The sequence below is a fragment of the Notothenia rossii genome (genome assembly GCF_949606895.1).
Source record: "Notothenia rossii genome assembly, chromosome: 7".
NCBI classification, from domain to species: Eukaryota; Metazoa; Chordata; class Actinopteri; order Perciformes; family Nototheniidae; genus Notothenia; species Notothenia rossii.
This window is the reverse complement of record NC_136905.1, coordinates 73563149-73587223: the sequence shown is the minus strand read 5'-3', so window position 1 is coordinate 73587223 and position 24075 is coordinate 73563149. Positions and strand designations below refer to the sequence as shown.

At 44.8% G+C, this 24075-nt stretch overlaps 1 protein-coding gene across 5 annotated transcripts in view; it reads right to left on the bottom strand.

The window, feature by feature from the left end:
- Positions 1-24075, bottom strand: part of meis2a (Meis homeobox 2a) — a 176352-nt gene that overhangs the window by 4591 nt on the left and 147686 nt on the right. For 3 of the 5 annotated variants that reach the window (XM_079641579.1, XM_079641581.1, XM_079641580.1), the window contains 4 exons: positions 21753-21829; positions 2816-2874; positions 862-972; positions 287-385 (listed from right to left, as the gene is read on the bottom strand). In XM_079641579.1, the coding sequence (XP_079497705.1) occupies positions 327-385; positions 862-972; positions 2816-2874; positions 21753-21829 (306 nt within the window). In that variant the 3' untranslated portion in view covers positions 287-326. The remainder of the gene's footprint in view (positions 1-286; positions 386-861; positions 973-2815; positions 2875-21752; positions 21830-24075) is intronic. The other 2 variants (XM_079641582.1, XM_079641583.1) reach the window with 2 other exon arrangements.

The window sequence follows — 24075 nt, the reverse complement described above, 5'->3', positions numbered from 1 at the left end:
CTGGCGCCACAAGTCGACGGTTCCTCTCTGTCCCGGGACGGTTCCCCCCTTTTTCCCAAGTCTTTAATTCATCCTTGACCACTGGGCCCCCCCTTCTACCTCTAAAGCATCTTGCTTCAACATCCCTGCAGACAGGCTCATAGTTGTTGGTGCTAGGGAGAAGGGTGTCGAGTCTATTGCTAAATCATGGCCAGGGTAAGAAGGGGTAGTGCGGGTGAAGTGAAAGGAAAAAAATGAAACCCACAGCCCCAACAGTTGAAAATAAGGAAAAGAGCCCAGTACTTACTTCCCCCTTTTTCTTTGCGTTTTGCTTTACAAGATGGAGGTTACATGTAGTGCCATTGCCCATCCATGCCCATATTCATCCCCATTCCACTCATAGGCCCTAGAAAGAGAAGATAAACGCCAGGAAAAGGGTCAGCAGGAGTTTGAATGATAGGGAAGAAAAACCACTGATAGAAAAGATGAGGTTGGTAAGGGTTAGATGGAAAATGATTAGGGAAGGGGAAGTGAAAGATGTAAAGAAGTTTTTTTATTTTTGCATGCCATCCCACAAATCCCTTTCTTATGATCATTCATAAGGGATTTTCCCAGATGTGTTAGATTAGAGATAAAAAAAACAAGCAAGACAGTCTGGGGAACTGTAAGTGGGTTTAAAGAGAAGCGTTATCGTGGTTGTGAAGCACTTGTTAGTATTAGGTTTACGTTGCTGACTCAGGGACCTGTTCCGTGCTGAAGTGACTAGATTTACATGTTACAGACTAGAGATCAGTGTTGCGATAACTGAGGGTGAAACGGGTGTCCGGTAAAGCAGGCATTACGGAGGGAAAGGTGCAAAAGGACAAGAGGTGGACGACCTACCGGCTGGTCGGATCCCCATGTGTTGCTGGCCATCCAGCACGAAGCTGCCCATTGGCTGGCCCTCTGGACTGTATGCTGCTCCTTGGCTCACTGAAGGATCAATAAGAAAACCTGATTGTAGTCAAAACGTGGACATGAAAAAGGGAGGGGGGAAGAAGAAGAGAAAACACACCAGACAATCAGCAATTGTCCCAGCTCAAGCCCAAACATACTGTAAGACATTGTGCTCATGTTTGTAGACCGCAATGACTGACGCGTGGCATGCAAACACGCATACAGTAGGTCTCAATGCATGCAAGCACACACACACACACACACACACACACACACACACACACACACACACACACACACACACACACACACACACACACACACACACACACACACACACACACACACACACACACACACACACACACACACACACACACACACACACACACACACACACACACACACACACACACACACACACACACACACACACACACCGATGTCATTCAAAACCACACTCACAGGAGATACATTGTTCTCTAAGAAGAAAGCATGCCGTTTGACAGGAAAGGAAGAATTTCAGTTCAGAGGCAGTTCAGCGAGTCCAAATTTAAGTCAATAGTGATCTAGTCCTAAAGAAAACCCATTAAATTATTCTTGAAAATTATTCAATTAACTGAATTATGTATCTCATAATCTGTTATAAAACAGAAGATACAGTAGTAATGAGGTTTCTCTGTTGTGTCTCGTTTTGCCTGCTATAAGCCCTAATGAATTAAAGCTCTGTGGAGACTGTTGAAAAAAAGTGTATTCTAGGACTAAAACATCATTATCGGAGGAAATCTGTAATTTGTACAGATTAGGGGGAGCTGTTAGTCATGCTGTTTTTGTAATGATTGTTGATTGGCACATATCGGTTAAATGCTGACGAATATTTCACAGTGCACGGCATTTGTAAAAAGTCCCCCACATTTATAAGTGCAGCTTATTTTAATCACGCTTCATGTTGGTTTTGAGCGATTTTTCATCCCGCTGTGTGGGGACTTTATAAAACGGGGAGCTTGCTAATCAACAAAAACAGCTTTTCCCTCCCCGAGACAAATTACTTGGCTTCTTTTGCAAAGCCAAAGTCAATGAAGCTTAGGTTGAGTCAATCATTCAACAGGATCACAGAGCCGTATGTTTACCACTAAGTAAGTGCTTTTTGTAATCTGACCACAATAGAAATGGAAAATTAATGCGTCATCAATTAACAATATGAAGCTTTCCATAATTTGAAAGAAATAAAGATCTCTTTCTGCGTTGGCGTTAAAACATCAAACATCAGATCTGTTTTAATCTAGGCAACGTTTTAAAATCATTCTCCCTCCTAAGGGCAGTTTTCATGACTGAAAATACATTAACTGTTACTCTTAAGCTGAACATTTGACTAAGTAGCTATGTTGAGATCCAGACGTTTAAAATGTGCTGAATGACTACTTAATATCAAAATTCTGAATTCTTGAGGGAATAAAATAAAAACGCAGCAGAAAAAGTGAGGGGAATCCCCCCCTAACCCTCGACCGGAAATAAATTAAAAACAAAACAGCTTAAAAAAAAAGAAAGATAACTCGTAAATTGCTGCTAGCATTTCTGGCACTCCTCTTGTGTCCAATTAGTAATTCACAGAGAGAGTGCTAATATACCTCTCTCTCCACTTAGACTGGGAAATCTCCAATTAGAGTCAATCAGCAAACGGCCCGCACCACTGCTGAACGCATCTCATACATAGATGGAAAAGGGGATGAGGGGAGGGAGTAGATGTTTTTTTGGGGGGGGGGTAAAATCCCCCTTTTAAAAAATCTGGGCTCCAGGCATGATGTGCATGCCAGTAAAGGATTTGGGAAGGGTGTCTTCATGCTGGGGAAAGAAGGAGAGAGAAACGGTACGTAATGTCAGCTGGTCTTTTTTTTTTTACCTGCTCGATTTGACTGGTCAATCATGGGCTGTACTATTCTTCTTCTGGCATTAATGAACCTGGCAGAGAGGAGAGGAAAAACAGAGGAGAAAAACAAACGTTAAATCACCCTGCAATTCACCGCACAGAGAGATTCATCACAAGCCACCACAAAGACAAAACAGTTTTGCATGACTTAATGGCAACATTAGCCACCGAGTCCTTGAGAGAGGCGCTCACAACAAAACAGCAACAAACAAAAGGGCAATTGTGTTCTGACTTGGGAACCCAGCGAGGGATACTTTTAATGTTCCTTATGATCTATTCCCCCCTCTTTTAATAAAGCTTTTGATTACGTTTGGTTGCTATGGGCACCAGGGAGACATTCCTCAAGTATTAAGTGCAGCTTGGGCACAGAAGAACCCTCAGCGTGGCACATCACTCTCTCCCTGTCTGCATTGCAGCCGGTCGCCACAGAAACTTTATCCATAGTGTACAGTGTCCTTTCTCCAAAACAACGTTATTTCTGTGTTATCACCCATTGGAATTCCAAAGTAAGCTTTAGGTTAGCAAAGTGCAGGATACAAATGGTTCCTTTCATTGCTCCCCACCATCCCACCCCCACTATATCATTCCCCTCTGTGGGACCCCCACTCTGGCTGCTTTGTAGGGGGTTCTGCTCCCCTTCCAGCTGTCTAGAAATGAGGACCAGGCATGGGCCACTCCGTGCTTTCACAAGGTATTGTTATGTCAGCGAGCCCATCAATTAGGCTGTCTGAAGTTTTATCACCACCACAGCAGCGAATAAGTGCAGCTCCACAAAGCCTCCCCAGCCGGCCTTGCTCCTGTGGCTTTTCCACTGTAGAGCCGGAGGTCATCTGGAGGTGACTGCCAGCCAGGGGCAACATTTTTAACTTAGAATGGAGATGCCCTGGGCTGCGGCAAACACAAGCTGGACACTCAAGTCGAGCAAACATTATTTATCTCTATATCTTCCTCTTTTATTCTTCTCTCTGTGTCTTCCTCTCATTCACTTTCACATACTAAAACATAATGTGGATTCAGCACTACAGGTACCACCATGTGGTTGATATTAAAGATCACGTTGGAGCTGTCCAGCATGGAGTCCTTTGCTGGTTCCAAAAAAGGAGAGGAGAGAAAAAAAAAACGCCCCTCTTCTAACGTACAGGCCACGGCACCATCAGAATGGTAAAGAACTGGTCATTAGAAAGAAGGGAGAGCTGGAACCAATTTGGGTTCCTAATCCCCCATGAAGCCCTGATACCTGCCCTTACCTTCTCCAATGAACTTAAACGCCTGTAATCTGCCCGACTCAAAGTGACATGGTTAAACGTACAAAATGCACGGTTGGGAAAAGAGAGACGCGGTGCTCATTTGCCAGGGGGCATCCAGAGTGCAGGTACGCAGGGGTGCCGCGGGCCCCTGAGAGAAAAAGATGAAACGCATCCATATGGGAACGAGAGAGAACGAAAGAGGAGGTAGGGAGGCGGGGTGCGCCAATGAGTGTTGGATTGGAAATTATATGATTGTAATGCATGGTTTGTGTTTTAAGGAAGGAATGAGAATTAAGGTTTATTAACTGTGAAAGTATTTTTTGATAGAACAAAGGGGACAAAGCATTCTTAGATAGCTATTCTGTCAGAAATGCCTGCAGTTGTTAAGATAGAGAGAGTCGCTTCCAGCATCAAAACCAGCTGAGCAAGTAAACAGTAAGAAATTCCTGGTGTCACACTCCCTTGTTTAAGCTCAACTAGTGCAAGGCCTGCTGAAATATATGTCCTGCTTTTTCCCTTCCTACACGCACCAAAGGGCTCAAAATCACAACCATGTGCATTCTTACCTATTCTGGGATATAACTATAAACACATAATATTTGAAATGTTCTTCCCAGGTGCTAAATTTGCCCATACGGTTTCCAATGACTGCAGAGGAAATACTTTAAGATCAAAGTATGGATCTATAGATAATATAACATCAAACAGTATTCTTCCAATTTTGTCTCCCCCGCTTCTTACCAGAAATGTGTGAAAGAAAGAAAATGCAGGAACATGTTTAGCTGTCAGCGTATTCACTCTCATTGAAATACAATTTGTTTAATTATCAAAACAGCGTATTACCGTATTCACAAACATATGTATATTCAAATATGTTCCCCCCTGCTGCTTCTGACATGGACCTGCTTCTTGTCAACATTCCCTATTGGCCAACCACCACCATATCACACCCACACACACATTAAGGCTCTGTTTTTGTCTGCTAAACAAGTTGCCACAGTAACTAGGAGGCGATGCTGTGCAATGGAGGGAGTGGGGGGTGACTAAGGGTCCCTCTCTTGGCCTTAGAGCACCTTTTATCAGTCTGAGTAAAGCCAATTGAGATTATCAGAGCCAGTCCTGATAACACTGTTTTCCCTCAACCCGTGAGCTGCTAATGGTGTGTGCTTAGAACAACACAACCTGGAATCCTCCAGAGATGAAGCAAACTGGGATGGACGAATAGATGGACAGATCTGAGGACCCGAGGCCCTGGAGAGACACAGAGGTTGACCACAGGGACTCAGAATTCCCAACCACTCGCTAAAACATACGCATGGGCTGTAAATCTACACATCAACACCATGGACATGACCACAACCACCGCCAGTGTGTCTGTAGACTAACCAGAACACAGGAGGCTCACATGGGACACTAGCTAAAAACCTCCAAGCCAAAGCCCATGTTTTATTATCTACATCTGGTGGTCGAGCTTATTATGGCCTGCCTCTGCTCAATGTTAGAGCACAGAAACACCAACACACACACATGCACACTGAGTACCTCTCAGCATGGGAACTCCATGCTGTCTTCAAACAAATAATTAAAAGCAAGGTTAGGGGTCGTGTGGAGGTCATTCCTTGGGATACAGCTCAGAATGTGTACATTACCCCGGGAGAAAGCGGGCTGGTGGGGGCAGCGGCCAACTGCTGTTTAACGTGGGCAAGTGGCCTCCTTTAGTCTTAAACACATTTTCAAGTTGTATATCAAAAACTGCTCTTGGAGTGCTAAGAACGCGTTGGAGCGTGAATGTGAGTATGCACATGTCAGTCAACATGTGTGTTTGTGTACAATGGCACATTCTTTACATGCTACTGACAATTGGTCTAGAGTAGCACTTCCTGCTGACATACCCTGAAATGGCGTGAGCAACACAAGTTTACAAACACATGTATATGCACAGATACAATATGTCTACTGGAAGATCCTCGCTCCTTATACATCCTGATACAGAGTGCTAAGTTTACGAGCGCTGTGGCTGTGCGGGCCGCAGGGGAAAATAAGCGGCAGATATGACGGATGGAGCCAGGGCAGCAGGAGTCCCCTTGACACGAGGTCTCCACGAGGCTGGATCAACACGGCATCCCTGGTTACTAATATGCTCACATACACAGGGTGAAGGGGGGAGGGGGGCTTCAGAGACTGCCTGCTTAGGTGTTAAATACCCTGGCTAGCATACAATGTTATGCTATACCCTGTGTGTGTGTGTGTGTGTGTGTGTGTGTGTGTGTGTGTGTGTGTGTGTGTGTGTGTGTGTGTGTGTGTGTGTGTGTGTGTGTGTGTGTGTGTGGTCTGAGACAGGAGTGGAGACTTTATTGGTAACTTACATAATCCTAAAACATGCCTCAATTTGATGAAGTCCTTTCAACTTTATGGCCCTTAAATGCAACAAACCAACTGCATTACCATCATGAAATTAAGTTGACAAACACTATGAAAGTCCTGGAACTTTGAAGAAGAAGTCACAGAAAACCGGTCTGTATGTCTGATACAAGGCTTGTATTTATTCTTTTTTTTCTTGCTTACTTCCTCCTCTCAATCTGTCAGAAAGGCCTTGTTTCTGGTTAACTGACTTGCAGCCACACCTGGTAACTCGCTCCTGTTGTCAGCATTCCTTCTCTGAGAAATTGTTCTGCCAAACCACCCTACCCTGGAGCACAGCCAAGAGAGGGAGAGAGAGAGAGAGAGGGAGGGAGCAGAAGAGCCTCGCTGCTTGACTGGCCAATTGCTGTGGAGATCGGAGGGAGTAGGCCAATCAGGAGTAGGGTCACTCGTTTGACGAGTTTGCGATGAAAGAAAGAAACCGAGCAAGAGCCAGAGTGAGAGCGGAGAGAGAAAGAAATGCTAAACATGTTTCTTAAGAAATAACTGCAAATGTTGCCCCGTCAAGCGTGCAAAGAAAGGAGGCAGTTTTCAAATTGCATAAAAAACGTTGTCGACAGTTCAGTGCCTTAACGGCTTACCTGTGCATGCCATTTTTGAGAGATCATATGCCAGGTACATGGGAGCAAGTTTCCGTTTGTCCGTCAAATTCCTGGGCCCCTGTCTGTGTTTGCAGGAAGATTAGATGCAACACAATCTGAACAAGAATGTGCTGAACTCAATCCCTGATCACTGCCTGCAAACATGACTGTCCTCTGGTTCCTATTAGAGCTCATTGCTTCCATACTTCTGCTTTGGACAGAAATAAAGATTCCAAACCCCCAGCGTTTGAGTCACAACTCAACGGAATCAAAGGAGGAAGGCTTTAGTTTGATCCCCTCCCGCCAAAAAAAAGCAAGTCAGGCAGAAATGAGTGAGGCACTGCGTGTCCTTTGACCAGGAAGTGCATGCAAATTAACCCCATGAGGAGAGTGTGTTTATTATAAGCAAACCCTAATGATGGTACAGTCAGAGAGTGGGGCAGTCTGGGGCTACTGAACCTCCAACACTGATCTACTGTAGTGTCAACAACACTGATTAAATCAGCTCACATGCTCCTAACAGGCCCCGTGCAACAGTTTATACATAGCTTGCCACCAGGATGAACCTACAGTATCTATGGATTTATCATAAACTATAACAAAGGAGCTTTTCACAGGCCCCACTCCTTCAGGATGGAGATAAGAGACAAAGAGATAGGGTAGGAACAGGGAAGCTTCCTCAAGCTCATCCTATCAGAGACAGAGTTTCCCCTTTTCCATCCCTTCTTCCCTTCTCTAAGTTAAAACAGGAGTCAAGAGACATAAGCTGGGCGAACATTACCTCACCCCCGTGTTTGATTTAGTGCAGATGTGAAGCGGAGCGAGGCAGGATCGTTTTTTAGGAACGTCAGAGAGGGCCCACGTTTAGGGCAGCCACTGTGTTTACATAGTTTTACCTCTGTCTCTCCCTCTCTCTCCCTCTTTTTCTCTCATCCACTGTGCCTCCATACCCCCCTCCACAGTCTTTTGTCTGCCTCTCAAAGGGGGACTGTTTCACCTCTCCTCCATGCACTTTCACTGACCTGTTTTTCTTTCCCTTTTTATTACTCTGCTCATTGCCCTTTTGTGGCACCCCCCCCCCCCAGTCCAATATGAGTAACATTTGCGTTGCTCTCTCAGTCTAGCTGCAGAAGTAATTCCTCTCTGAAACCCGGGGAGTACGAGTCATTAAGACTCGAGTGGAAAATCAGACAAAGAATTATATATTTGTGTTGCAAACTGACACGATTTAACGAGCAGCTAATTAAAATAAATCAATAGCACTGCGGCATGCTCGCTCCCTGTCTGTCTCTCTTTTCTCGCTCTGATTTCTTGTCAGCACCAAAGAGGTGGAATACTGCAGTGTGGAGTGCAATGCTATTATAATGATGGTTTTACCCTTAAAATAAGGATTCAACTACCACCTATGCATTATGATGAACACACTGGTTCATTAAGTAAGGGTACACATCTTACTATCCATTTGAAATGTACAGTAAACATCCCAGAAGTAACTCTCTTCACTACAACAGCAAAAACAAACAACAAAGGAAACAAACATAGACATCTCTCCCTCTATTTACCCTCCCATCTAACACCTTCTCCCCTCTTCCCCCTGTCCAGTGAGGGCATGTCACCCCTGGGCCTTGCAGTCCAGCAGCCTGACCCCTACATGGCGAGCTGTGCGGCCCCAGCTGCTGACTGTCCGTCAAACACCTCCAGAGCAGCGTTGGGCCAGGAAGACCACGCTTGTTGCCCCTTTGATCCGGCAAGCAGCAGCTGCTGCTCCACACAGCAACACTTTGTTCCTCCGTCTCCTCACCACACTCTGTCCTACGGCACAAAAACACTGATTCCAGTGCAGAAGTAGAAGGAGAGAAAGAAAAAAATATGGGGATAATGGAGGTGGAGGGGGGGGGGGAGTTAAAAAAAAACTTGCCCGTTTTTTCCTCCCTAGAACATCAACAAGCTCTGACAACGGCAGCGGGGGTTTTTCTTGGCCCCGACACAGCTCTCAGGCATCTCCTTCTTGACGCTTCACCCTCCCTTCTCTTTTAAGAGATATGATAGTTATTGTTCAAATCAGCCAGGGTGAATGGAATGGACTGAGGCCAAGCCTGCCCCAGGCGTCAACACACCTGTATGAAAGAGACCTTATTGTAGCAACCCAACGTGGCTAACCTGCCCGAGCTCTTCCAGTTTTCTGATGTAAGGAGGGTATCATCTCTTCTTTCTCTTTCTTTCTTCCTCAACCAGACAGTCCCCTAATATTTCCCGTCATTAACCTCCCATTCCTCAGAGGCTGGCACCTCTGCCCTGGATTTTTTTACTAACGCTGTTATTTTTGAATATCACAACCAGACAGGGGGATTAAGGGAAAGAGTTGATGCACACCTCCCCTTGTTAGCGAGGCCCCTCTGCTCTTACTCTTGGGCTCCCTCCCTTAAGACAACACCTTATTCATGTGCATAGGTAGACAAAAGGTATTCTCTGCCTGCCTGCCGTGGAGCTGAGAGACCAACAGCTGTGTTTTACGTTGTTTGAAGAGCATCAGAAAACCTTCAACATATGCCAATATTAGCCACTTGTCGGAGAATCCAGCATATAGCATGTGACAGAGTTCATCATCGCTGGAAGGTAACGCTCATTCCTCATAAGCCAGCTTCTCAACTTTTGGGTGGGTGAGGGCTTCCTGCTTTCATGCAGGGCCAACGAGAGAAAGAACAGAGACGTGCTGGCAGGCTGGCACACACTCACACACACATTCTCAGACACACAGGAAAGGAGGAGAATACAAAGAAAAAATAAATCCAGCTCTATCATTACCCCTGCCTACCCACCAGCCCTCCTGAGATGAGAGGGTGAGCTTACAAGATCGCCCCATTTTCTCACTTAGCCACCCCTATTGCCCGGATTTCTTTTTTTCCCACAATGCCAAGCCTGTTGGGCTCCTTTGTATGCCTCTGCGGAGCAGGAAGGTAAAATCTCCGTTTGCATCCACTTCTCCCTGCTATCATATAAATGTGTGACTTTTTTAGCCTCTCCATCTCCCTCCTGCACTATCTTTCCATCTCGATTTCTTTCACTCTCTCTTTGTCTCTGGCTCTATCCTCTTCCGCTCCCTTTCATTTTCAACCCTTTTCCCCTTTCTGCCTGGTAATCGAGTGAGAGATTCCACGACTCTGTGACTCCCCCTTATTGTCAGATATCAAACAGGGCGGCTTTGTGGATTACCAGGGGAAGCTGATAATGGCATGATAGAGGCGTGATATTTCAAACAAAATTGAGTGTCAATTGCCTGCATCGTCTAGGCAACACAAGTGTCTGCGCTGCAGCAGCCAGGCAGGAAATAGGGCCAATCTATTTCCTTTGCTTCATATCAAACGTCTCTTCTTCTCCCTCTTTTATATGACTATAATGGGTTCAACTCAAAGAAAAGAAGAAGAGGGCCTGCCAAGAGGGGCTTCAGCAGTTAAGTCCTTATGCAACACACATACATGTTTGGGTGCAGACATTAACGCTCCTGAATCTCAAAGTGGGAAAGCAATGCCAATGGGAGGTTGCCCCCATTTTACCACCCCGCCCCCTAACATATATCCCCTCTCTCCTCCTGCCACTTTTTTTCTCTTCACAGTATTAACCATGAATTTAGGGCAGTGAGAATGCACAGCAGTTTGAGCAATTAAAAAGTGACATCTAAACCTAGTGGATAGACGACTGAGATTCTTTAATGCCGGGGTTTAGGCGCTGTTGCACTTGCAGCCTTAAGAGCTGGTGTGTGCGTGTGCGTGTGCGTATGCGTGTGTGTGTGTGTGTGTGTGTGTGTGTGTGTGTGTGTGTGTGTGTGTGTGTGTGTGTGTGTGTGTGTGTGTGTGTGTGTGTGTGTGCCTTTTGGGGGTGGGGTGGGGGGATTCTTCCTCCCAGTGGGATATTATCATCTTCTCATGATTGTGTCTCGGGTGCGGGTGACTGTTTCCACCAAGCACCTTTCCATGATGTGTCTTTGTTAGTGTGTTTGCACATATAAGTGACCACGAGAGTCATTGGTCAAATGTTGTCAGCGTGCCTCTGACTCCCCTATTGAATAATTGATCTTCAGTTTCAATTGCACATAATCGCTTTGACACACATAAGCATGAACACATGCACACAAACACACATGTGTAGGCTCAGTCAGAAGCAGAGTTTAGGGCTAAATATCCCAGCAGCAGGCAAGTGATATAAATAGCTGTTGTTTATTGAGGGGACTGCTGGCAGAAGCAGCACTGAGACTGTGGAGCGGACCACAGGGACCCTGATGTGTCTGGTGGCCTGAAGCAAGCCCTCTGCCTCTCAGATCAGCTCTACCACTGACTGTGTGCAGCTTTTACTGGCCTCTTTCATATGTGACAGCCTCAAACAAATACAACCGTCTCAGTGTTTCACAAAAGCCACATTCAGTTAAGCCTGAACTGCAGAATATGGTCCTTGAATTTAAGTATGCTCTCATATCATGTCTCAATTATTGAATTTTTTAGGCTAAGATTAAAATCTTATCTTTGAAAATAGTCAGTCAAATACAAATTGATCAGAAAGCATCACTAAAGTGAATTGCTCTTGAATAGTATGTGTATGTAAAAGTAAGGGTTACCACACTTCGTAACTCCTGAAATTGCATGTGTATTTATCAGGGATGCAAACACACGTATGGTGAAAAAAGAGAGAACTATTCGAAGCAGAAAAAAAACAGCGTAATATACCATCTGACAAAGGCCTGTGCTATAATGCTTCAATTAACTGTCTATTCTTAATATACTCAGATCAATAGAAGACAGAGATGTTAAGTTATAAATCAAGGGGTTTTATTATTATTTACAGCAGGGGTGGGGAACCTTTTTCCTTTCAATTTTTACAACATCCTCCGAGGGCCGTACAAATTATTGAACTGCTTAAAAAAAACTAAAATCACAGCCCATTAATTTGGCCTTTCTTTCATGCTGTGCAAAGAAAAAGCTACCTCTTAATCCAGATATTTTACCATGACTCGCGCATGCACGCACGCACGTGCAGGGTTGTGGCAGAAAGATATGGACACAAGATGTGTGCAAATGTATTAAGTATCCTATCCATGTGAACATGATTTAAGTGGGGGGGACTTTACCTCCTCTAGTGGGGTCCGGGGCATGCTCCCCCAGGAAGATTTAAAAGCATCAATCTGGTGCACTTTGAGAGCAACCTGAAGAGATCTATGGATACATCTCAACACCCATATGAAACAGAACTGTAAGCAGATTCTTCTTTTTGGATATTTTACAAATCACTCCCCTTTTAAACTCTATTCTTGTTATTTTTAACAAATGTTTTGTTACTGTCATATTGTATTTTATACCTGTTTTTCATTTAGACTCTAATGTCTCATTAATAACTATAATGATGTCAAGGTGTGCCTTAACCTCACTGAGCTGAGGTTATTTGAGCCTCTCAGGAGAGAGCTCTCTTCCACCTGGTTGTAGAAAAGCTCTTTAAATTCGTTAGCATAGCTAGCTAACCAGATGCTAATAACAGATCGCCACTGTGCTTACAACTAAAGACACAGCCACGCAAACACTGCGGTGTGTACGGCTCCTTATGGGTACAGCAATATTTGAAGAGCTGGAGCGGCGTTCCGGTGCTCTCCGTCGGCACTCTAGTCTACACTCCTTTCCGACGAGACATATACCACGTGAAGACACGTTACGCTCGTGTTGTGTTCAAGGAACCTGCCCTTGGCCAGGAAAAATAGGCACTCGCTTGTTTAATTATTTTGCGGTCTAGATTTCTTCTTCTTTTTTGAAGTGAAAAGTTGTCCGTTAGTCGGACTGATGGACGGACGGACCCCCCCCCACCCCACCCCCAAAACGAAAACTCTTCGGTTCTCCGCGAATTACACAAGTCACCCAAATCAGCGTTAAAAAAGCGGGAGGCGCCGAAAAGCGACTAATTTGCATCACTGATTTATGATGTTAACGTGTAAAACCAACATAAAACAATGTCCATGCTGCCTCCACATCAACGATCAGGTCTACTCTATTCCAATTCAAATGAAATAGGTCATATAATAAAAACCTTCTCTGCAGAAAGTCTCAATACAATATGAAGATGATGAAGCACATATTTCTTAGCGGGGTAAAGTCAGATGCCGTCCACCCCCACCAGGGAAATTATATTTCCGCCTCCCCCCCTCTATCCTGCACATGCTCAAAGTCTCCCAATTGAAACATCATCGTCGGAAATGGGAGGGATAAATATTCATAAGGCTGGAAGAAAGAAACCCTAGATTAGGGTAATGTTCTCCTCATTGTTCTCCCCCTTCCTTTATCCAGCTCTGTATCTCTGCATCTTGTTATGCATGTAAAAGTGTTGGATAATGGTGGCTAATTCCTCGAGCTACCTCTGATAACTTCATCAAAGCACTAACACAGGTGTGCGTTAGCGTATGCATGGAGAGAGCGTGTGGGTAGGATTCATCGTTTATTTCTCACGATCCCAAATTGGCAATTATTGGGTTTGATTTCTCCACGATTTTGGGCAACGGTCCAATTAAGATTGGATTGTTTTGTGCAGAGGCATCTTTGCCTTTCCCGCCCCTTTTCTGCCTGGCACTGACTGCACTGATATCTCATCCATAACAGGCCTGAACCAGAGTAGAGCATGGCTAAAACAAACAAAGGGTATATTGATTTATAGTGTCTTCCATGATGGGTTTATTGGTCTGTACCTCAAAGCCACATACAGTAGGCCACAAGGCCACGAATCAAAACCACAGAAAACACACAACAGGTAAGAACAAATACATGGCAGTATTCTTAATTATGGGATGAACTCTTGTCTCCTTCATATCTAAAAACACTCTTGTTGTGCCTTTAAGGATGGTGGGGTCAAAGGGGGTTATTTTGAATGCGACACCACACAAACAGAGCAAAGATAGATGCTTATTTACATGCTGTTACTGTATATCCAAACACAGGGATAGAGAGAATGCAAAGTGTGAAAGAGGGAGGTAAAGAGAAACAGAGAAAGAGTGAGAGAACGAGCATGCCTGGACAGAGAGAAAATACCTTGTAGAGGTTCACAGAGTTTAAAGAGCTCAGCTAAAGAAGGAGCTCCTGTCCTCTCTGGCTCCAACACACACACATACACAGTGTCACACGCACGCACGCAAACACACACACCCTCAAGGCCATTCTGCTACACCTGGTCACCTTTATCCTTTTTAGCCCCCCCCCCTCCCCCTACACCCTCACCCCTCCTTCCAAACACATACACAACATTCAGCAACCCAGAACATATCAGCACATAGATACACACTGCAGCACCCTGTGGCCAACACACAGCTCCTCTGGCTATCTCCCTCAGCAGATAAAACTAATTATGCCAAATCTACTTTGTCAGGTTGTCTGATCCTCTGGGGCCTGAGTTTAAATCTCTCGCTCTTTCCGTCTTTCTCTCACCCTCTCTCTCTCTCTCTCTCTCTTTCTGTATGTCTGTCTGTCTGACTCCGTCTTTCTCAGTCATAAACCGAAAAAGGCCAAGAATCTGTGCCAACTGACCTCCAGAGTAACGTAAACAGAGACTGCCTAGCCATAAAGTAGCTTATAGCACCATAGCAGCTGAAGTGAACCGTTTTCTGTGTGAAAACAGACCATTCCAATTACCTTCAGAGTGACATTACATTTTTCATTTGTATTCAAATGCATGAATCAACTTCATTTAAAAAAAAGGCACTCATCAAGCATGGTACTCTAAACAACTCTGAACAATCACAATAAATGCATGACATCATCGAGCATACAATCCCAAGGATTTATGCATCTATTCATACTCCTAGTCCCTCTGCTGGCTCTTGCCGTTGGCACCCATGTCAGGCCTCAGAGCGAAAAAACAGGCCAATATCCCAGGCTTTCCAGCTGCACGCCCTGAAAGCCCGTGGAGAAACCATTGGTCCCAATGAGCTCTAAAGGCAAATGGAAGCTCATAAACAGAGACTTGACTGTATAGACTTTGCATTTTATCTCTCAGCAGTTTCCCCTTTTATGGGCCAGGGACCCCTATAACAGGGGACGGAAAGGAGGGATGAGCAAGAGGGGAGGATGGCAGGGAGAGAGTAAGGATGACAGTAAGGATGTTAAGAAAGAAGGCGATGGCGGAAAGAGCAGAAGAATAAGAATGAGGCACAGGTTGGCAGAATGAGACAGAGGAGAACTGGGGTCACAAATCTTGCTGCTATTCTAGTACGTGACATCTTCGCTCGTTTGCGGCTGCTCATTAACAAACAATACTGCTGTGAAATTGGTTTAATGACAAAGTAATAAAATTGCTATTCTGCTCACAGATGGCCTCGGGCACCGGGAGATTCTGGCAGGCTTACTGTGGCTGCACGTGTGCATTAAGCTGCTTGTTCATGAAAACAGCATCCTACACTTTCTTTCTCACTATCACCAACCTTTTTCTTCTTCTTTTTAAGTTCTTTCTCTCCCTGCAAATGAAATAAATTAACCTACTTTCCTCCCTTGTATTCTCCCTCTCCCACACTCTCACCCTTAGAGTTTCTCTCACTCCTCTCTTTCTCTGGTGTATTCTCTCTCTCTCTCTCTCGATCTCTCTCCAGTTCTCACCCCTAGTTCAGAAATTACCATCTTAAAATAAAAAAAGGGGAGGCTCGCCCACGCAAACGCAGCTCGACTTCATTTCAAAACGCAGAGCCCCTTGTTATTAAACGACCCACCAATAAAACCCAGCCGTTGAGGAATAAAAGAACCAAAAGGAGCAGAGGAGCACAAAGACCTCCCTCCTCCCATCTCTCTCCATCTCTCCCTCTCTAATGCTTCTTTCAGCTCTTTGCCTCTATCTTTCCTTGTCTGGCTTCGTTCTCCTCGCATGCCGTCTTTGCTGGGAGAATTCCACAGCCTTGGAGAGTCTTGAGCATGAAATGGGAAAACAAGTAAAAAAGCATTCGTTTTCATGCATGATCGCCCAACAGTGCCAATTTATTTTTAAAGCTCCACCTGTTTTTCATGACTCTGGGCTCGCACAGAGGTGGGCACAGGGCTTCTCAATTGCCACGGTGGGTGTCCATGCCATGCTATGACCCAATGTGCCCCCAGTGCCTGATAAAGTGGGAGTGGGCCCTGTTAATCACACTGAGCGTTTCAACAGCGGCATGTGTTCATGTATCACACGCAGCACATATACTTTGAGTGCACACATAAACACTGTGGCGCACATTAGCATCAGCTGTTCAAGACTGCCATGGCTTATCCTGTAAGTACGGCATGTGTCTAGATTGTACCGCAAACAGACATTTGGATATGTAACCACTGCGGAACAAAACGAAAAACAAAATGAAACCTACTCCAACAGAGAGCCTGATCTGTTTTATTCTGCCAATAAAGAACATATTTTTCCAAATGTGTTTCTCCCTCCAAAACAGATCAAATGGGATTAATATTACAGCATCAAGAAAGCCGCCAGATCAAATGAATTTAGCGGGTAGGGGGTGATGGTAGGGGGGCTGGCACTTGGGATCTGACAACAGAGTCAATTCTGCTAATTAACTGCCAATTAGCGGTCCCTAAATGAGAGGGATCATGATGCCTGTGTTGGCAGTGCCCCGATAGTCTCTTTCTCTCTCAGTCAGACTCACATATACACTGATGGTCTCGCACACAGACACACTAGTAGGATACACACACAAACACGCACAGCCGCAACCTCTCCACACTCCAGCTATATATTTAGAAAGCCAGGGGCATAAGATGGTCACTGTTGGGAGTCCCTGGTTGCAGCCAAAAAAAGGCCTGACATTTCCATCTGGGTCAAAGTTAGACAGATAACCAGCAACTTCAGTCAACTAGCTCCACAGACCCAAATGCAAGGAATATGTAGAAGAGAGAGGAGAGGGAAAAGGGAGCTCAAAAAACCTCTTTGTGGGATTCACAAGAGCTAAATACTTTGAAAGAATGTGGAAAAAAAGGCGGCTGGGCGAGCTTAATAGCTTTATGTTACATTTGGAAAATATTAGTTATTATTTTGCATTTCATAATGGGTTCCCCTGCCAAACCAGAGGTTCATAAAAAATCATGAAAGCAAGTGTTTCTAAGTGTCTCACTGGACTGAGGAACAACAGCTGGAAAATGCTTTACTAAGTGGAAGAACAAATTTGGCTTTGGTTTTTCACTTTCATGCTTTCTTAAGATACCACAAACAATTGTGTTTGACCATATAACACTTTGCAAGCGAACCTGCAGTACAGCTACTTTGTACTTCTGTGATTTAAACTTTGACAAGTTTGGAGGGATCCATGAAAGGGAAAAACTAAGGATCTGAATGGGAATGGGGATCATGCTGTGAAGAGAGCTCCAGAGCAGTCACTTTAGAGCGAGATCAACTCAGTTTATCTGCACGCTGTATTACAGCAGGATGCAACCTTATAGGAGATTTGGTAATAAAGCTTTGCCTTACTTATGAGCTCCTATTTTATTTATTCCACCTGCACACCTGCCTCATAATATATTTTGGTCATATTATTAAATACTGTAATTTTGGTAGTCCAGTTTTATGACCTTATTCTACGTCTCAATACAAATGAATTTAATATATAAATCTTGATGTGAATGTCAATCAACAGTAAATGAACATGGAACAAAAAAATAATGTTACTTAATGATGAGTATGTATTTCTGGTGAGCACAGATTGTCCAGAAAAAAAAACAATCAGTGCACCGTGCCCTGCCCTGAATGGCCGGAGAAATTGAGAGTATTTCATCTCCTCAGTGGGCACAGGCTGCTTGGCGCCGTCGTCTGGCGGATATCCTTCCCTTATCATGTGACCTGTGCTCCGACAGGGGGCAAAGGGTGGCTGCGATCCGCCCTTGTGTCTTAATAACTCACTCATTGTATTCCTTTCTGCCGCTAATTAGAGCCTCTCCCCTGTGTGTGTCTGTGTGTGTGTGTGTGCGTATTTGTGTATGTGTCTATGCATGTATTCCCCCCTGGGAAGTAGAGAGGAGGCAGAGAAGTAAAAATAGAGTGTGGCTTAGTGCCCTCTTTATTGTTATTAGTGCTCCAGTGGCACAGCAGTCAGTCATCATAGATGCCAAGAACTGTCATATTCACTCTTTGACTTGCTCTACCTCTGTCCTCTCTCTCTCTCTCTCTCTTTCTCTCTCGCTCTCTCTCTCTCTCTCTCGCTGCTGTGGAAATGACCAACTGGCTGCCTCTGAGATGAGGGAATAATGAGGGGACGATTTCCTTCCTTTTTTTAGATGCTGTTTCTCTCAGTCATCTGTCATCGGCGTCATTTCTCAGGCCCATATAATGACCCTGCGTGCATGTATGTGTGTGTGTGTGTGTGTGTGTGTGTGTGTGTGTGTGTGTGTGTGTGTGTGTGTGTGTGTGTGTGTGTGTGTGTGTGTGTGTGTGTGTGCGCATTACTGCGGTGGTAAATAACGGCAGGATAGTTGGCGTGTGCGTTTATGGCAGTGAGTGAGGGTGCATCGTGCTGGGTCTGACGCTGAGACATGAAAAGACTCGGTCAGGCCCCATTTAGCCCAGACTGATAGCAGGACACCAGGAGCTGCTGAGGCAGGCACATATACCGCTAGAAACTGTAAACTGTAAACGATTCTGCAGCATATAGACCCCTGAGTCTGCCGTTTCACCTACTTTGCTATCCCAGAACCCCGCGTGTGACACGGCCCTCACCTTTTTCCTGCAATCTTAAACAAATGCAATTACACGTCGGACCACTCCCCGATTCTGTTAGCATGACGCCAGCTGTCTTAAATGTGGCCAGAGCAAACACCAACTAATGGTCAACTAATGGCGCCCTGATACACTGTACACACATCTGAACATACTAAGGGAGAGTAGCGTCCCATTAGAAATAATGTGCACACAAATACTTACACAGAGACTATACAATTAACAGGATAATCAAGTCTGCCTTCTTGTCTGCTAAACACCAGCGCAGGGAGAGTGTGGACTTTAACCTTTTCTTTTGTTTCTTATATACATCAGACAGCTAATGGGGTGTGGGCTACAAACAGGTGAGGCTGGCAGCTAATGGTACAATCTGGATATAGAACCAGGTGGAGTATCTGCTGAGGAACAAAAACAAAAAGTTTGAAACCAGCGAAAACTGAGGGTTTTGTTTTGTGTGCTGCAGGTAAATGTAAAGGAAGGTGTTAGTTGGAGAGTATGATTTGCGGAGGTTTGATGGGGCAAGTGGGGAGAGAGCGAGATGCACTGTCTATTGACTATCACACAGAGCACCCTTGTGCCCTCGCTAGGCTGCGATTGTGCCGGCGGACAAAGCCCTGATTCAGCACATCCTTTCCCCGAGGGAGAGCTCTGGAAACCGAAGACGGCGGCCATCCCCTCCCTCTCCCCCCTCTCATCCTCTGCTTCTGTCTCTCCCTCCCTCTGTCTCCATCGTCCTCTCCCTCTATTTGGCCAGTAACGTGGCAGCGGCCATGCATCAAAGGGAACTACAGAACAATGCAAGGGGCCAGCCAGGAATTTGAAGAGCTTTTTTTTTTTAAACAGGAATTTCATATGGCAAAGTTCTGTCATATCCTGGGTGGACCCTCTCAGCCGTCACTGGAACAAGAACCCAAAGAGGAAAAAGCAAGGGGACAACCCAAACAAAGCAATATTAAACAGTCTGCCTGGTTAAGCACCTCGAGGAGAAAGACATTTCAGCTTCCTCTCTCTTTCTAATCTTTCAACTCACTTTAAAATAACCAATCATTTTGCATCATCTGAATGTACCAGAGATAGAGCAGCAGAGTATAAGCTTCTCTAATGACTTTATTTGTGAAAGTCGATTCTTGGTGTGTTCTTGTTAACATGTAACAGTAGTACACAGCTTCATGACCACCTATGTGTGTGTGTGTGTGTGTGTGTGTGTGTGTGTGTGTGTGTGTGTGTGTGTGTGTGTGTGTGTGTGTGTGTGTGTGTGTGTGTGTGTGTGTGTGTGTGTGTGTGTGTGTGTGTGTGTGTGTGTGTGTGTGTGTGTGTGTGTGTGTGTGTGTGTGTGTGTGTGTGTGTGTGTGTGTGTGTGTGTGTGTGTGTGTGTGTGTGTGTGTGTGTGTGTGTGTGTGTGTGTGTGTGTGTGTGTGTGTGTGTGTGTGTGTGTGTGTGTGTGTGTGTAAACAGGGTTCATGAGGATGTTGCCCAGCACGAGATTTGCTTTATAAATGGATCTGAGGCATTTCGGAGCCAGGCTTGGATTTCATGGCTTCTGAGAAGGCAGGGACTCTTCCTATATCTATCTCTGTCTCAGTCTATTTCTCTCGCTCCTTCTCTCCTCGCAGGTTTGCAGACTATTTCTGCATTAATCACCATGACACAGGCAAGGCAACTCAATTTTCTGCTCCTGTAGGTAAGGTGCGTGGCGTCCCGAAACGGTGGCACGAGGCATGAAACAGGCAAGCGGGGGCTAATCTTTGGTTACTGGTGTAATTGAAATGCTATCCACACTGTAGGGTGCATTAAAGTCTGATAACAGCGGTTCCTGTGGCCAATTTAAGTAGCTTGACTTCCCTTGGCTAGAAGGGAATAAAGAAAAGGGTGAGAGACAGAGACTGAAAGAGAGAGAGGATGTCAGAATGGAGGGGGGAGGACGAGGGAGGGGGCTGATAGATAAGGCCGACAAACCAGGCTAATTCTCTAGGCATGTTTCTCATTGTGATCCAGGAAAAATGAGAAAAAAAATGTATCACGGAACCAAAAAATCAATTGACCCTCGGGTGGCTTGTCAGGCTGCGAGTCTGATAAACCTAAAAGCTTCGTTAATGTCGGCCTGCCTGTAACCAACAGATAGAGCACTTTGTAAATGAACCCGCTTTGATAAATATATTAAGGAAAGCTGTGAATAAAAGGCACAGACTTGTCATTTGTAAATAGAACCCCCACTACATGGAATTAGAATGATAAAATGGGGTTCCATATAATTAAGTTTGTGTAAGACCTGAAATCCGTGCAAATACCTTCCCGGAAATTTGAAAAGAAGCTGTCAGTTCAATTAATCTGATCACCACCCTGAGAATGTACTGAACAAAATTAAGCTGCAGATAAAACCTGGGCTAGTATTTTGATAAGTAATTCCTGTATCATTTCTTTGCTTCTGTGATCATTTTATTTAATCCACCACCCCCAGTTATGTGCTAAGCCATCTACAAAGGCCCTGCTGGCCAGGCCACCAAAACCTTAATCCACCATATAGCTTGCGTAAAATGGGGAGGGGGTGGCAGTCAGTTTTGCCTTTTGTCGGGGGCACCAGTGACGGTGCTAGGTATGTTTTTTGGATGAAGGGGTGGGGTGGGTGTGGGGGTTGTAGGGGTAGCTTATGATCGCTGCCTTTCTCCCTTAAATATATCCTACTGAATACATGTGCATCAAACCACAAAGGCCACTGACTTAGCCGCAGAACACTTTGCCGATAACACCGGAACATCCGAGTAGCTTATATGTAATAATGTTACAAAGGTTGTCCGTGTGTAGATCGTCGCGTGCTGCTACCTGTGTGTTTATATGCGGCGGGGAGGGCTGCACATAAACGGTTTTCACACCTGGCGCGGAAGAAGGAGGCGAAGGCTTTTGAAAATGAAAGGCAGAGCGATGCTGGTGGTGGAGATAGGGCGAACGGAAATCTTGACTCACCAGTTGTTTACTTGTAAGATGGTGAGGCCTGTGTCTTGGGCTAGCTGCTTCTTCTGCTCTTCAGAGGGGTATGGGTGCTGCAGGAGCAAACAGAGAGAGAAACATACAGATTAATATAAATATTCAGATAAAAATACTCATTAAGGGAAGCGCTGGAAGGGCTTGCTCCGAGTCAAGTTCCAGACTGTTGCTTGTTACTGTATGTATTCAATATGTGCCCCTGTTTGTGTATTGTGTAACCCAAGACTGCACCTTCTTATGAACTCTACCCAACCCTGCCCCTCATTTTCACTGTATAGACATTCACAGCTCACACGTGTCCACCCATACAACAACACACATGCACAGTTCAGTGTTAAAACTGCCAGAGCTGGCCCAACAAGTTTGTCAACTGTGATAACCTCTACCCCTATCCTCACCCCACCCACACACAAACAACATATAATGTACAGACTGAGCATATGTACTACAAGCAGAAATAAAACCAACTCTTACAAGCAAACACAAAGATTTTCTAGCGGGCCTAACAGCACATACTGTGGTGTCTGAAGATCCTTTTATAATACTGAGCAACATAATGAGTGGGTGCAGATTTACAGTGAATACATTTATCTTTTCTTGAATGTCTGACATGTATCGTGGTATTGGCTCTTTCATAGAGAGCAGCTGAATACGGACTAATGCTAAAAGAACAGAATGCTGTGAAATCTCTTCCACAGCCTCGCCAAGAGTTTTACCTGAAAATGTAATTCTGCGACCAGGGATGCAATGATACTATTTGTGTCAGGTCCAATCTAGAGAACATGGGCTGATATAAATGGCAGGCCTTGGTCTGCCTTGCTCCCCCTGGGCTTGCTATGAAGCATGACAAAACAACAGTGATCGCTGGTGACAGATGTCTTTAAGCGCCAGATTAGGAGTCGGGGCGCACGCAAATGAAACAAATGAGACACTATGCGTTTCATTCAGCCACTGGAGACAGAACCCATGCATGCAAACAGAGATACACATTCATTTGTGTAGAACTATGTGCAAAAAGAAATGCACACAAGCAAATATTCTTAGACATGACACCTGCAAATCACAACACACAAAAAAAACCTTTTTAAAGCTGACACTTAAATCCTCCTCTATATTCGGATGGTTTCAAGCTCCATTAACACACATTCTTCCCCTTCAATGAAAACATCTATAGCCTCACATCTTAGGCGCTTTTTTCAGCCTCACACTCATCGAGAAAGCAAATTGCATGAAGCTGGTAATGTCTGCCTGACTCGCATTAAATTTAATTCAATTTTAACTTGAAATGATAACAGTTGCTCAAGAACAATTTTCTCATTTATTACTGCTGAAATAATTGATGTAAGTGAGGTTCCATATCAGCAGAGAGGACTATTTCTCCTTTCAGGTAGTACTGCCTGTCTAAATGTACCGGTAGTCTGTTTAATTAAAGGAGAGACCAAAAAAATGGTTAGAGGAATGTGCTCAATTAATAACAAACAAGGCTGAGATTGGACAAATAATGAGTCCCGGCTGCAGAAAAGGATTACTCTGATTTGTACTTGTGTTCGTGGTCCCTTTTAATATGCTAAAATTATTAACAAAGGAAAGCTGATAATGCTTGCATAGGAATACATTTTTTGATTGCCACGTGTTGACATTTCCCTGGCTAGGCAAGACAGAGCAATGTCTATTGGTTTCTGTGTGTGTGTGTAAATGTGCTTAGTAAAATGCAATGTGTGCAACAGATATACACATCTACATCCCTGTGTGTGTGTGTGTGTGTGTGTGTGTGTGTGTGTGTGTGTGTGTGTGTGTGTGTGTGTGTGTGTGTGTTTGACCATTTTGAACAACATGTAATAAGAGCACAACCTCTCTTTCTCTCCCCCTTACACACCCAAGCTTCCTAGGCGTTTTCATATTAGCTATGACCTCGGTCACAATGAAAAAACGCTCGCAAATCCAATGGGACTCACACTCCCTCCCACTCTTTTTTGTGTACGCACACTACACAAACATGTACACAAATTGAGACAGAGCTAAAGATGATGTGGTATGGAGGTGTGGGGAGAGGAGCAGCCTAGATTGGAAATGGGAGTGGGTCATTTACATTGTATTAAGGCTTCCTCAGCCTCTCAAGCCCAGACCCGGTCATCAATCGCATACTGTCAGCCGGAGCGCGCTTTAGCCCCGTGATAAATACGCCCGGCCAGCGGCATAGCTCGTCCAGCAGCCACCACGTAATGAATGGTTTGAACAAACAAGAAAGATGTCTCATCAAGGAGAGTGGGGACGTTAAAGCCCCCCTCACACACAAAACCCT